Source organism: Scyliorhinus torazame, chromosome 8, assembly GCF_047496885.1.
Source record: "Scyliorhinus torazame isolate Kashiwa2021f chromosome 8, sScyTor2.1, whole genome shotgun sequence".
Classification (NCBI taxonomy): Eukaryota; Metazoa; Chordata; class Chondrichthyes; order Carcharhiniformes; family Scyliorhinidae; genus Scyliorhinus; species Scyliorhinus torazame.
Genome location: NC_092714.1, coordinates 32,332,641 through 32,346,283, shown reverse-complemented (window position 1 = coordinate 32,346,283; position 13,643 = coordinate 32,332,641). Strand labels below are relative to the sequence as shown.

Genomic DNA, 13,643 nt, shown 5'->3' with positions numbered 1-13,643 from the left:
AATCATAAGAATAATTTAATCTGTGTGCTGATGAAACCTTCAATCAGAGTTCAGTTAAGCATCTGAATTCAGAGATCATTTGACCTACGTTTCATTGAAAATAGAATGACAAATTTTTAAGTTGCAGTGTTTGTTTCGTTTCATTGCAGTCACAGATTTTCCCAATGGATGTGAAGCACTCGGAGACCTTTCTGAGGGATGTTATATGGTGCGATAGTTACAAATTCTCTTTGCTATGGAGGGTCATAGTACTTCAGGGATTATTAGGTCTGTAATGCAAGGTCTACGGACAGTGAAATAACAGAAGAATTCATTACAGGAGAAATAAAAGGGAAAACAATATATTTTTATAAAAGGAATTAGGCATTTCATTGCAGATTAAAAAGAGTTGAGCAGTGTCGAACGTTTCAGCAAAATACATGCTCAATTTAACTATTCAACCTCATAACATAGCTTTCCTTCTTTTCCTCATATCCATCCATCCAGAACACAGCTGCAATTCCTTCAATAGAAGGCTATTGCGATGGATATCAGGTCATCTTTAGCAGTACTTTGGCAAAATACTTCATGTACAGTTTATTGTTCTGCCCACAATAGGTAAAAATATTATTGTTAAAGCTTGAGTGACTCATTTGCATCTACAGGCAAGAAGCAATTTGTTTCTAAGTAGCTAAATAATTGCTACAACTCTGGATGTCTTGCTTTTTCTTTCCAGTTGTCTGTCACTGTTTTCTTTGTTAAGGTTTTTTTTCTCATTGATTATTAATGAATATATATTAGAACTGTGATATCGCACAAGTCAGGAATTTCATGGTTTATTATAAACAGAGATTATCACTAAATCCAAATATGTTGGCACATACCATTCCGATATCAATCAAGAATTGCTTATGTACGCCAAAACACAGAGAATTAAAAAAAGGTCATCTAAGCCATCTGTAATTGGCAAGATATCAAATTCCAACAATATTCTGGGCCAAAATATACCTGAACTAAAATATTTCAAAACCTTTATAAAGAATGCATGACCTTCTCTTTAAAAAATAGAATTTCTGTAGAATTCAAACCAACACATTCATGGCTGGTTGGATCCACCTCATGCCAGTTTAATGGAATGAAGTTGGGTTCACCTGATGCATGATGTAGGTGAATTAATTATTGAAAGTGACTTGTCCAAAGAAATGTCTCAAGATTCGGTTTGAGTTGATTGTCTGGGTTTCTGTCTCTGTTTAATGCCAAGCAAAATTGTTAACTAACATGGACAGTGGAACCTGCTGCGGTCAATGTGGCATTTAGCTATTCATCAATTACACAGGGCTACATTAGAAGGAGCGATCGTGGAGCAGGAGTTAAAGGATGCAATTGGGAGGATGCAGTCGGGGAAGGTGGCGGGGCCGGATGGGTTTCCGGTGGAATATTATAAAAAAATTCAAGGATATGCTGGCACCCCTGATGGTGGGGATGTTTGAAGAGGCGATAGGAAAGGGGGTGTTGCCACAAACTTTGGGGCAAGCATCGATTTCCCTGTTGCTAAAAAAAGATAAGGATCCGACAGAGTGTGGGTCGTATAGGCCCATATCGCTTCTGAATGTGGATGCAAAAGTATTGGCGAAGGTACTGCTGTGTAGGCTGGAGGAGTGCCTCCCGAAGTTAATAGGTGAAGATCAGACGGGGTTCGTGAGAGGGAGGCAGCTCTTTTCAAACGTTAGAAGGGTATTGAACGTATTGAAGGGAGTTTGGGTCTTCCAAACCTGATGTATTACTACTGGGCGGCAAATGTGGAGAAGGTGCGGAGCTGAGTCAGAGGGGTTGATTCCCAGTGGGTCAGAATGGAGGAGAGTTTGTGCAGGGGGTCGGGATTAAAAGCACTAGCAACAGCGCCGCTCCCGATAGCCCCGGGGAAGTACTCAGGGAGTCCGGTAATAATAGCCTCGTTGAAAATTTGGAGGCAGTTTCGCCAACACTTCGGGGGAACCACAGATTTGAGCCAGGGAGGTGGGATGGAAATTTTCAGAAATGGTAGGAGAAGGAGATTAAGACACTAAAAGATTTGTTTCTTCGGGGTCGGCTTGCAGGGCTCAAGGAGCTGGAAGCGAAGTATGGGCTGGAGCAGGGGGAAATGTTTAGATACACGCAGGTTCGAGATTTTGCCAGAAAGAAGATAGAGCTTCCCGGTGGAGCCGACCTCCACATGGCTGGAGGAGGTGCTGACGACAGGGGGATGAAGGGGGTAGTGTCTGCAGTATGCGGAGCTATTTTGGAAGAGGAGAAGGCACCACTGGAAGGGAACAAAGCAAAGTGGGAGGAAGAGTTGGGTGAGGATATGGATGAGGAGTTCTGGTGTGAGGTGCTCCGGAGAGTGAATGCCTCCACCTCGTGCGCGAGTTTGGGTCTGATACAGCTGAAGGTGGTAAACAGAGCACACCTCAGGAGGACGAGGATGAGCCGATTCTTTGAAGGAGTAGAAGATGTGTGTGAACGTTGTGAGGGGGGCCCCGCTAATCACGTTCATATGTTTTGGTCCTGTCCAAAGCTGGAGGATTACTGGAAGGAGGTTTTTAGGGTAATTTTGAAAGTGGTGCACGTGAAACTGGACCCGGGTAGCCATATTCGAGGTGTCGGACCAGCCAGGGTTGGAAACAGGTGCGGAGGCAGATGTTGTAGCCTTCGCCTCGTTGATCGCCCGAAGGCGGATTCTGATGGGATGGAGAGCAACCTCTTCACCCTGTGCCCTGGCGTGGCGGGGGGACTTGTTGGAATTCTTGACTCTTGAGAAGGTTAAGTTTGAACTGACGGGAAGGATGGAGGGGTTCTACAATTCATGGGCATTATTCATCATGCACTTTCAAGAACTGGATAACATCGAACATTAGTTGGGGGGGGGGGTGATGGTGACTATGGGTGATTCCTTTTTGTCATTTGTTTATGTGAACATGCGGGCTAATGTTTGGGGTTTGGTGGGAGGATGGGATCGTTGTTATTGTTATGTGGATTGACATATTTGTTACTGATTATTGTTTGTTGTTGGTGGGTGTAAATTTGGGGAAAAATGTGAAAAAGGAGAATAAAAAATATATTTTTAAAAAGCTATTCATCAATTACATATTTGGGTCAAACGTCCAAGGGTAAGACCTGCAGAAAATCATTGCCGACTAGCCACTGCTATAGAAGAATTAGGTGTACAGGTTCTGGTAACCTCTTCAAGCACTCTGTACAGTAGCACTGCAGTTGACCAGAGAACCATATCTGCACTCCTCTGCACTCAAGAGCACCGACTTCCTGACATGTCTTCAAAAAGTAGATTAATGGAAATGCCAGAGTAATTGGGCCATTTTCAGTTAATTTAAAAAAAAAATTAAATTTAGAGTACCCAATTAACTTTCCCAATTAAGCGGCAATTTAGCGTGGCCAATCCACCTAACCTGCACATCTTTGGGTTTTGGGGGTGAAACACACGCAGACACGGGGAGAATGTGCAATCTGCACACAGACAGTGACCGCGAACCCAGGTCCTCAGCGCTGTGGACAGCAGTGCTAACCACTGTGCCACCGTGCTGCCTCATTTTCAGTTAAGTTAATACAGGTAGCCAACTCTTCTACATCTCTAAATAGAACAATTGGATGTCCACATTGCACAGTGGAAAAAAATCAACTTGCACCCAATATAAATGCAAACATTGAGAAGAGTGATCTACAAACATTGTTCTCTCTGGACAGCAGAAAACGAAACACTAGAAAAGCACCTGTTGGGCAAAATTAAGTAGTGGGGATCCAAAAGATGGTTAAAACATTTAAACCACAGTTTCCAGTCTGGAAATCCATACAAGTTGCACTAAAAAAAAGTCGTTCTTCATTAAATCCCAAAATCAATGGGCAGTCATGACATTTTAATGGTACTGCAACAGTAAGTGACTCGTGAGCTCAAGGCTACCTGATCTGTTTTGTAAAGTGGGAGTTCTCCTTTGCATCTTGTGACATGCTGGTGTAGTCTCTGAAGCATTGTTCATAAATCCAGAATTACCAGTCACAAGAAACTTTCTCGAAACAACCTCAATGTTTTGAACAAACATCAACTTCATCAAATTAGTAAGAATTGAATCTATGATGTTACCAATATTTTCTTCCAAATATGAAAAGGCCAGCTTGAAGAGCCGTTTAGGAAATTAAATGGTTATTCTGCTACGAGAATGGAAGCAGAAGCGGAGCATTGATTGAGTTCATGAGTCCCAGTTTTAAAATCTCTTTAGCAATAGAACAAGTTCTTACACAAATAATCTTCTCTTATCCATACCAAGTGATGGATTCAACAGATCTCAGTTTCTTGCTTGACCCTTATGTGAACAGGTGACTTATAATCATCTACCAGTAGGGCAGGCAGAAATTGCATTTGATGGCAGTGAAGTGGCAAGTACATTACAGTATTTAGAGGCTGGAATTCCAGACTCCCGCTCACTAGGGCTATGACTGGGGAGGGGATGGGGAGGTGGATTTATTCCGAGCTCTTGAAATGAAATGAAATGAAAATCGCTTATTGTCACAAGTAGGCTTCAAATGAAGTTACTGTGAAAAGCCCCTAGTCGCCACATTCCGGCGCCTGTTCGGGGAGGCTGTTACGGGAATCGAACCGTGCTGCTGCCTGCCTTGGTCTGCTTTCAAAGCCAGCGATTTAGCCCTGTGCTAAACAGCCCCAGGTTTGTTGCTCCTCTCCCATGCTTTCCATATTCCCATCTCTTACCCTCTCTCTTCCAATCTCTTCTCACTTTTCTCCACCCACTCCCTTCAGCTAATGCTCTTTTACATATCCTCATCTCCTTCACATACCTTTATCCACATTCTCCCTTGCATCTTTCCCACTCCTCAATCTTTCTTTCGTTCCATCCCTTTCGTGCCTTCACCTGCATCCCAACATTCTGCCTTTCTCGTTTCCTGCTCTCCTCTTCTCTTCCATTTCTCCTGTCCTCAAATTAGTCCATCTTCTTACTTCATTACCTCCTTCCCCTTTTCCCCCATCTACTTCTCCCACCCTATTCTCTTCCATCTCTCCCCATCCTTCCTTCGTCATCCATTAGCCTCTTTCCCTACCTTTTTTCCCCAATCAATTACCCCCTTCCCTCCAGCCTTTCTTGACCTCAATACTGCACTTGGTTTTGACTTGCAATTAAAACAGCATAAGAGATCGCAGAGTTAAATAAACAAACATGAAATCTCTATATTTGGAAAAAAAAAACAGTCGACAGACCTCATATCCTGACATGGATACTACAGACTCCACTGCAGCCAGAGCCACGAGGTGCTGTACGAATGAAATGTTCTGTCCAAGCTGAGAGTGGATTGAAATCCTAACGAGTAAAGTAAACATAGCACAGCCTATAGGGCTAAGCCATGTATTTCCCCCACGACCTGAAAATAAATCTCAAATCAGAATAAAAATAGATAAATCAAGGACTTTAAAAGACACAATAATAAAAATAACACATTCACAATTGTCCCTTCACTTCGGAGACCTGGGTTTACATCTATTCCTAAAAACAGAAGGAAACTTTTCTCTCTTCCAGTTATAAGCATCCTGTACGTCAATCTTGGCCTTTCTGGTAACACACTTGCCTCAGAACTAGAAGGTTGTATGTTCACGCCCAACCCCAAATACTTGAGCGCAAAATCTAGGCTGATACTTTAGTGCGGTGCTATGGCAATGCTGCACAGTCGAAGGAGCAGTCTTTCAGAAGATTGTCTGGTCTCCTCAGTTCGACATAAAAATGTAAGCAAAAACTTTTTTAACTTCATACAAGCATATGCACTGAATTAGGAATTGTGTCACATAGGTTATTCTGTTATACTTTATTTCCAGGTTATTCTGTTATACTTCATTTCCAATGTAATTTCCGTAAACATGTGTGTGTGTATGTGTTTGTGAAAGCAGGTATCAGGTATTGAACCAAATGCTGCAACTGTGCTACAAATAAATTAAAACTATTTGAAGATTTTCTATTACCAATCATACACACATTATCAGTTCCACTCCTCCATTCCTTCTCTATCGCCCTCCAGATATTCTCTTTTCAAGTATATATTCAACACCCTTTTGAAAGTTATTATTGAGCCGACTTCAATACTATTTCAGGCAGTACATTCCAGATCATAGCACTTGCTTCATTAAAACAAAATTGTTACGCTTAGGATCCATTCACCAATTACATTAAATTTATGTCCTCTGGTTACTGACTGTCTTTCCAGTAGAAAAAGTTTCTACTTACTTTCTCTGTCAAAACTCTTCAGAATTTTGAATACCTCTATTAACTCTTCCCTTAACCTTCTCTGCTCCAAGAAATATCCTGGTTAAACTATACTGAGGCTTCAGCTCCTGTATTACTTTAGAAGGAAGAATTATTTTTGAAGGTTAAGAAGGAGGAGGAATGGAAAATTACTGACCTTTGCCTTGTGTTTGTCGAATTGCAATGGCAATTAACCCTACTTCCTCTGGCAACTGAAGCATCAACCTGTGAATTATTGGAAAGGAGGTCAACTGAAACAGAGAACAGATAATTGGAAACTCACTGTAACTAGAAAGGTATCTAACAATTTGAACCCACAGTAGGTGAAAATCTTTTGAGATTATTGTTACATTTTGCCAAATCAATAATTAACAAGATGACTGTTACATGTGCTACTTTTAAAGATCATTTCAATTTCAAAACATTTACCAAATCAATTCTGGCCAAAAACATTGCTTCATTTGTTAGTGGCACATTACAGGGTAATAAATGTGAAATCATGACATAAGACCATAAGACATAGGAGTGGAAGTAAGGCCATTCGGCCCATCGAGTCCACTCCACCATTCAATCATGGCTGATTTCAACTCCATTTACCCGCTCTCTCTCCATAGCCTTTAATTCCTCGAGAAATCAAGAATTTATCAACTTCTGTCTTAAAGACACTCAACGTCCCGGCCTCCACCGCCCTCTGTGGCAATGAATTTCACATACCCACCACTCTTTGGCTGAAGAAATTTCTCCTCATCTCTGTTCTAAAGTGACTCCCTTTTATTCTAAGGCTGTGCCCCCGGGTCCTAGTCTCCCCTGCTAATGGAAACAATTTACCTACATCCACCCTATCTAAGCCATTCATTATCTTGTAAGTTTCTATTAGATCTCCCCTCAAGCTCCTAAACTCCAATGAATATAATCCCAGGATCTTCAGACGTTCATCGTATGTTAGGCCTACCATTCCTGGGATCATCCGTGTGAATCTCCGCTGGACCCGCTCCAGTGCCAGTATGTCCTTCCTGAGGTGTGGGGCCCAAAATTGCTCACAGTATTCTAAATGGGGCCTAACTAATGCTTTATAAAGCTTCAGAAGTACATCCCGGCTTTTATATTCCAAGCCTCTTGAGATGAATGACAGCATTGCATTTGCTTTCTTAATTACGGACTCAACCTGCAAGTTTACCTTTAGAGAATCCTGGACTAGGACTCCCAAGTCCCTTTGCACTTCAGCATTATGAATTTTGTCACCGTTTAGAAAATAGTCCACGCCTCTATTCTTTTTTCCAAAGTGCAAGACCTCGCACTTGCCCACGTTAAATTTCATCAGCCATTTCTTGGACCACTCTCCTAAACTGTCTAAATCTTTCTGAAGCCTCCCCACCTCCTCCATACTACCTGCCCCTCCACCTATCTTCGTATCATCGGCAAACTTAGCCACAATGCCCTCAGTCCCGTTATCTAGATCGTTAATATATAAGGAGAACAGCTGTGGTCCCAACACTGAACCCTGCGGGACACCACTCGTCACCGGTTGCCATTCCGAAAAAGAATCTTTTATCCCAACTCTCTGCCTTCTGCCTGACAGCCAATCGTCAATCCATGTTAGTACCTTGCCTCGAATACCATGGGCCCTTACTTTACTCAGCAGTCTCCCGTGAGACACCTTATCAAAGGCCTTTTGGAAGTCAAGATAGATAACATCCGTTGGCTCTCCTTGGTCTAACCTATTTGTTATCTCTTCAAAGAACTGGCATGACAATAAGCCCTCTCATTTGCAAGCTCAATACCTATTATCAAGCATAGGAACTCATTGTTAGCAAAAAACATTTTCTATTAAAACAAAAGATTATACCATAATGCATCTACTGGAAAAACAGAAAGCAAATACTGAATTTCAAGGCTCCAGTCTAATTTTACAGCTATAGAGTCTAATGCAGCGAAGGAGTGCGATGTTGTCCAAGCTACCATCTACCCTCACCTCCAAACATAAATGCAAGGAGCCCATAGATTTTTTGTCACTAACATCTTGACTATCGTATCAGCTGCCTCTGCTACTTCCTTCCCTTCCACTAGCCCACTGGACTAAACTTCCTCTAACACTTCCCTCTGCCCTACTCCTTAACTTGTATCTTTCTATGGCTTCTCTATCTCCCCTCAACCCTCTGAACCTATTTTGATCCATCTCCTACTCCCTCGCCCCTATTCTCACGAATTGACCATCCAATCTTCCTTCATGTTAGCCAACATTGTTAATGGTTCTCTCTTCAGGTGCTATCCCTTTCTCTTCTCAAAAGAACCAACTCTTGTCCCCACTCTCCAACCTCCCTTTCCTATCCGAAGTCCTAAAACGTATTGTCACCTCTCACGATGAATGCCCACCTTTCCCAAAACTCCGCACTCCAATCAGCTTTTGCCCTGCCATAGTACTGAAGCAACTTGAGTTGAAGTCATAATGACATCTTGTGTGACTGTGACAAAGGCAAACCTTTCCTCCTTGCCCTTTCGTAGTCTTCAACATGGTTGACAACACTGTCCTCCTCCAATACCTCTCCACTGTTGACCAGATGGGTGGGATTGCTCTCACCAGGTGCCATTCTTGTCTATCTAATCATATCCAGAGTATCACTTCCAATAGCTTCTCTTCCTGTTCCCGCAACTTTATCGCTGGTGTCCCCAAGGATCCATTCTTGTTCTGCACCTATTTTTCATCTAAATGCTACCTCTCAATGACATCATCCAAAATCAGAGCATCAATTCTCACAAGTACACTGATGACACCATCAGTACCTTGCCACCATCTCTCCCGACTACTTCACTATTGCTAAATCATCAGACTGCTTTGCCAACCTCCAATACTGGATGAGCAGAAATTTCCTCCAATTAAATATTAGGAAGACCGATGCCATTGTTGACAAACACCGCTCCAAAACCTGTGCTATAGCCATTGATTCCATCTCGTTTCCTAGCAACAGAATGTTTGTGTCATATTTGTCCTGACATGAACTTCCTCCCAAGTGTTTGCACCATCACTAAGACCACCGATTTGTACCTCCATGACATCATCAGTCATCACACTCTCAATTCATATACTGCTGAAACTCTTGCTTATCCCTTTCTTATCTAAATACATAACCATTCAAACAAACCCCTGCATGGTCTTCAACATTCTATCTTCTGTAACTTGAGGTCATCTAAAACTCTGCTGCCTGTGTCTAAACTCCGACCAAGTCAGATTCACCCATCACTACTGTACTCACTGATCTACAGTGGCTCCCAGTTAATCATAGAATTTACAGTGCAGAAGGAGGCCATTTGCCCCATTGAGTCTGCACCGGCCCTTGGAAAGAGCACCCCACCTAAGCCCAGAGCTCCACCATATCCCCGTAACCCAGTAACCCCACCTAACCTTTTTGGACATGAAGGGCAATTTAACATGGCCAATCCACCTAACCTGCACATCTTTGGACTGTGGGAGGAAACCGGAGGAAACGCTCGCAGACATGGGGGGAACGAGCAGACTCCGCACATACAGTGACCCAAGCCGGGAATCGAACCTGGGACCCTGGAGCTGTGAAGCAACAATGCTAACCACTATGTCACCGTGCTGCCCATTAAAGAAATACCTAACTTATATAATCAATAATTCATTTATCAATGTCAGTAATAAGTAGGCCAAGGAGTTTTAATTTTGGAAGATGAGACAAATATGAAAATATTAAGCAACATCTTGGTGTTAAAATTGCAATCCTTACTTTCAAATCGCTCCATGTCTCTGCAATACCCACCATCCCACAATTCTCCAAGATATCTTTCCCCCTCCCCTCTCATTCTGGTCTCTTGCACATCCTCAATTTTGATAGCTCCATCATCGTGCCTTCAGTTGCCTTGGTCCCAGGCTTTGGAATTCCCTCCTCACACATCTTATCCCCTCTACCTCACTTTCTTGCTTTGGTCATCCGTCTAAATATCACCTCATGTGGCTTCTGCCATATGTTGCTTTTATTAACCTGTCAATGGTGCCATATAATGGTCCAAAGATGTGCAGGTTAGGTGGATTGGTCATGCTAATTTTTCCCTTAGAGTCCAACGGTTAGGTGGGGTTACAGGTATAGGATGGGGGAGTGGGCCTAGGTAGAGTGCTCTTTCAGAGGGTCGGTGCAGACACAATGAGCCAAAGCGCCTCCTTCTGCACTGTAAGAATTCTATGTTCTATAAGTTGTTGGCTGATGATATTAAATTCTGAAATTGATATGGCACTGTATTGGGTTTAAAGATGCAAAAGAGCTTCATGATTAATTTGTTCATGTGCAGTGACTGTTGTTATGCATGCATTGTATCCTCCACAAACATCAACGCTCCCCCCTATGATTTATGGCTGCATATTTATCATACCGTAATATTCAAGGTTGCTGGTGATAAAGAGCATTCTTTTGTCAACAACAGAAAAGAACTCCTTTTTCCACACTGCTTCTCTGGACATGCCATCACTGTAAGTCTACCCCAAGCCTTTCTTTATAAAATTTGTGCAATGTAACTTATATGTGACTCCTTTATTTCAAAAAGGAAACTGTTCTCTACGTATCATTTATTATTATTCTGTTCATCCTTCAAAAAAATGTGCTCTTCTATTGTGAATATAAAATGAGGTACAGCATCTTTTCGCTGCCTGACATATCAATGCTCTTGCACAGCACAAAATGTCACACAGTTCCTCAATTATAATTAGCTTAACTCAGTAATCGGATAATCATTGATATTCTTTAATTGTCAATTAAGGCAAATCTCATTCACAGTCCATTTCATAAGTCAGGCATGAAAAGTTCAGATTAGGCCGTTACAATTGTTCTCAAATAGATGTCAGTGAGTACAGCTTTGTACTGACTGATGGTTTACATGGCCAGAAAGTCAAATATTGTTTCAGAGAACTCTGCATCACGATGAATGATTTGTTTCTAATTTTTTAATTCCCTGGCTATATTTTTAAGTGATCAACTAAGGTAGAAACGCAAGACAGTGAGGGCAATTTTCAATTGGCTGTGTGTGGAAAACTAGTAGCAGCAGATCGGCTGTTACACACCATCTCCAATATTTCTTCCCATTATCCTTATTCCTGGTGCAAATGAACTTTCAAAGTTCAAATGCATATTTATTCATTAGCATATTTATTTATTACAGTTGGCTAAACTTTAATGAACCTATAGAATGAGTCCCAACAATTAAGCCTTTTGTGCATTGAGCAACATTGCATTAAGTGTTTAAAGACAACTATCCAAATAAAATTAGCTTATCGCCCATACTTTTGCAGAGAAATTCTCCATCTATATCTGCTAACCTGGCCTATGTCTTTAGACCAGTTGCTCAAGTAATCCCTGAGGCAATGAAAGCAAATTCAAGTAATTGCAGCACTTACAAATGTCTGGGGTCAATGTGAGGAATTTGTAACTATTGTAAATTTCAGGCTGCAGGTTGACTGGAATTCCCCTTTATTAAGAAAAATGTTTAAGATATAGCGCTGAGTGCGACATTTGAATTGTGACACACACACTAGGTAAAGACTTTTATTCGATCTAAACAATGTTTTTAAGAGCAAGGGAATGCCAATTTACATATTTTCATTAATTTCATAATATTTTATCCATCAAATCATCTTCATGAATGTCTATATTAGATATGCGGGGGGGGGGGGGATGACACATGCAGTTCAGCATCACCAACCACTCTTTTAGGTGAGCCCTTAATCTTTAGCTCCCAAAGGGTGATTTCACTTGTAATATATCACCAATGATAGGACAGTTATTTCCCTTTGTTGTGGCTTACTGTGGCCTGGAGTTTTCACTCAGTTGTACTTCAGCACAATTCACCCAAAATCCTAATCAGAGCAAACAATGTAATTTTAAGCAAAAGTTGCAATCACCACTTTGAGTTTAATGGTCTTTTACGCTAGTTTAAAAAGCATTGCTCTAGAAGTGGGCCCCACCAATGCCCCCAGGATGAATTAAGCAGCGCTGGAAGTTTCCAATAACAGCACTCTCTTGTCGGTCTTTGTGGAGGCTCTAAAAATTAAGATTCTTCGTGTGGTTACGAGGACATGAACAGGAACATTCAAAAAGTTTTTTAATATAATTTTTTGCCTTAGTTTAATAAGAAACTGGCCACGGTACTCTGATAAAACTAATAAATGGTTCTGTATAGTTTTTAAAAGTCATTGGCAGTAATTTATAATCAAGCTTTAACAGGTGCTGCATTAGAATTGTGTTAAAAATGCATTTTATTGGTGTTAATCCCATTTTCAGCTGTATTAATCAAACTGCACCACATATCAGTAAAACATTTAAATCAAAAATATATTTTAAAATTACGTTTTAAACATCCGATTGCACTGGTTCATTGCAGGTTTTTGCGCTCAGAAATATGCAAATGAGGTTGAGCAGACACTCGAGGAGAGAAAACTCAGAGCAAGTGTAATTTGCTCCAAGATCACTGATTTTGCCCACAGTGAAAACTCCATCCCACTGTAGTTAGTATGGGCCCCCACATCACTCTTCTCATTCTGACAAGTAGGTTTATTAAACAATAAAAGAATAAGTGAATAGCAGCACTGACACAATACAGATTTTTGTGATAGCAATTCGACTTGACTATTTCGAAGCAGAAAATAATAAATAGCCATGACTCCTGCACTGAACTATGAAATATTCCTACGTGTCAGTTTTCTGCCCACCGGCCAGCTATCAGATCTGACTACCTTCCAAGACCGCAGACAGACTCTCCAATTTGCACCGACCAGGCTGAGAAATAATTTTTCAAGAAACAATGGCACCAAACATATTTGAATAACTATCCATTAGAAACAGGTGCCAAACACATATTTGAACAATTATGATTGTATTCAAATTAATGGCTTCACTCCTCCCTCTGACACCTGGCAACAATAAATCAACCAAAACCTTCAACTATTAAATCAAAACAAATTGTTTTCAGTGCATGGAGCACATCTTTAAGATCTTGTACACAGTGAAAGAAAAAAATTGTTTTATGTCAAAAAGTGACTTAAAAACACACTATGAATGCATTATTAATAATTTTTAAAATTTATTGTGAATGCACTGGCGCCTCTAGCAGTAATCACTTGACTCCCTGCCTTGGCCACAATTTCAGCTTTGTTAGGCTAGTAGAGATAACATGCTCTGCTACTTACCAGCATTCCTGTCAGATAGAATGGCATGAACCATTATTGGGGAAATCTATCCTGACTGCGGGTCATACAGGCCAATCTCCCTGATCAATGTGGATGCCAAGCTCCTGGCCAAGGTCCTGGCGATTAGAATTGAGGACTGCGTACCGGAGGTGATTGGGGACGATCAGACAGGGTTTGTG

The 13,643-nt window shown here is 41.3% G+C and overlaps 1 protein-coding gene and 1 long non-coding RNA gene across 4 annotated transcripts in view; one reads left to right on the top strand and one right to left on the bottom strand.

Moving 5' to 3' along the window:
• hlcs (holocarboxylase synthetase (biotin-(proprionyl-CoA-carboxylase (ATP-hydrolysing)) ligase)) overlaps nucleotides 1–13,643 on the bottom strand; it is a 187,955-nt gene that overhangs the window by 17,375 nt on the left and 156,937 nt on the right. For all 3 annotated transcript variants that reach the window (XM_072513331.1, XM_072513330.1, XM_072513332.1), the window contains exons 7-8: nucleotides 6,430–6,497; nucleotides 5,240–5,400 (exon numbers count right to left, since the gene is read on the bottom strand). In XM_072513331.1, the coding sequence (XP_072369432.1) occupies nucleotides 5,240–5,400; nucleotides 6,430–6,497 (229 nt within the window). The remainder of the gene's footprint in view (nucleotides 1–5,239; nucleotides 5,401–6,429; nucleotides 6,498–13,643) is intronic.
• The window catches only part of LOC140427731 (uncharacterized), an 86,085-nt gene continuing 78,123 nt past the window's right edge, over nucleotides 5,682–13,643 (top strand). The window contains exons 1-2 of the long non-coding RNA XR_011948593.1: nucleotides 5,682–5,758; nucleotides 10,710–10,755. This is a non-coding gene — a long non-coding RNA (uncharacterized lncRNA). The remainder of the gene's footprint in view (nucleotides 5,759–10,709; nucleotides 10,756–13,643) is intronic.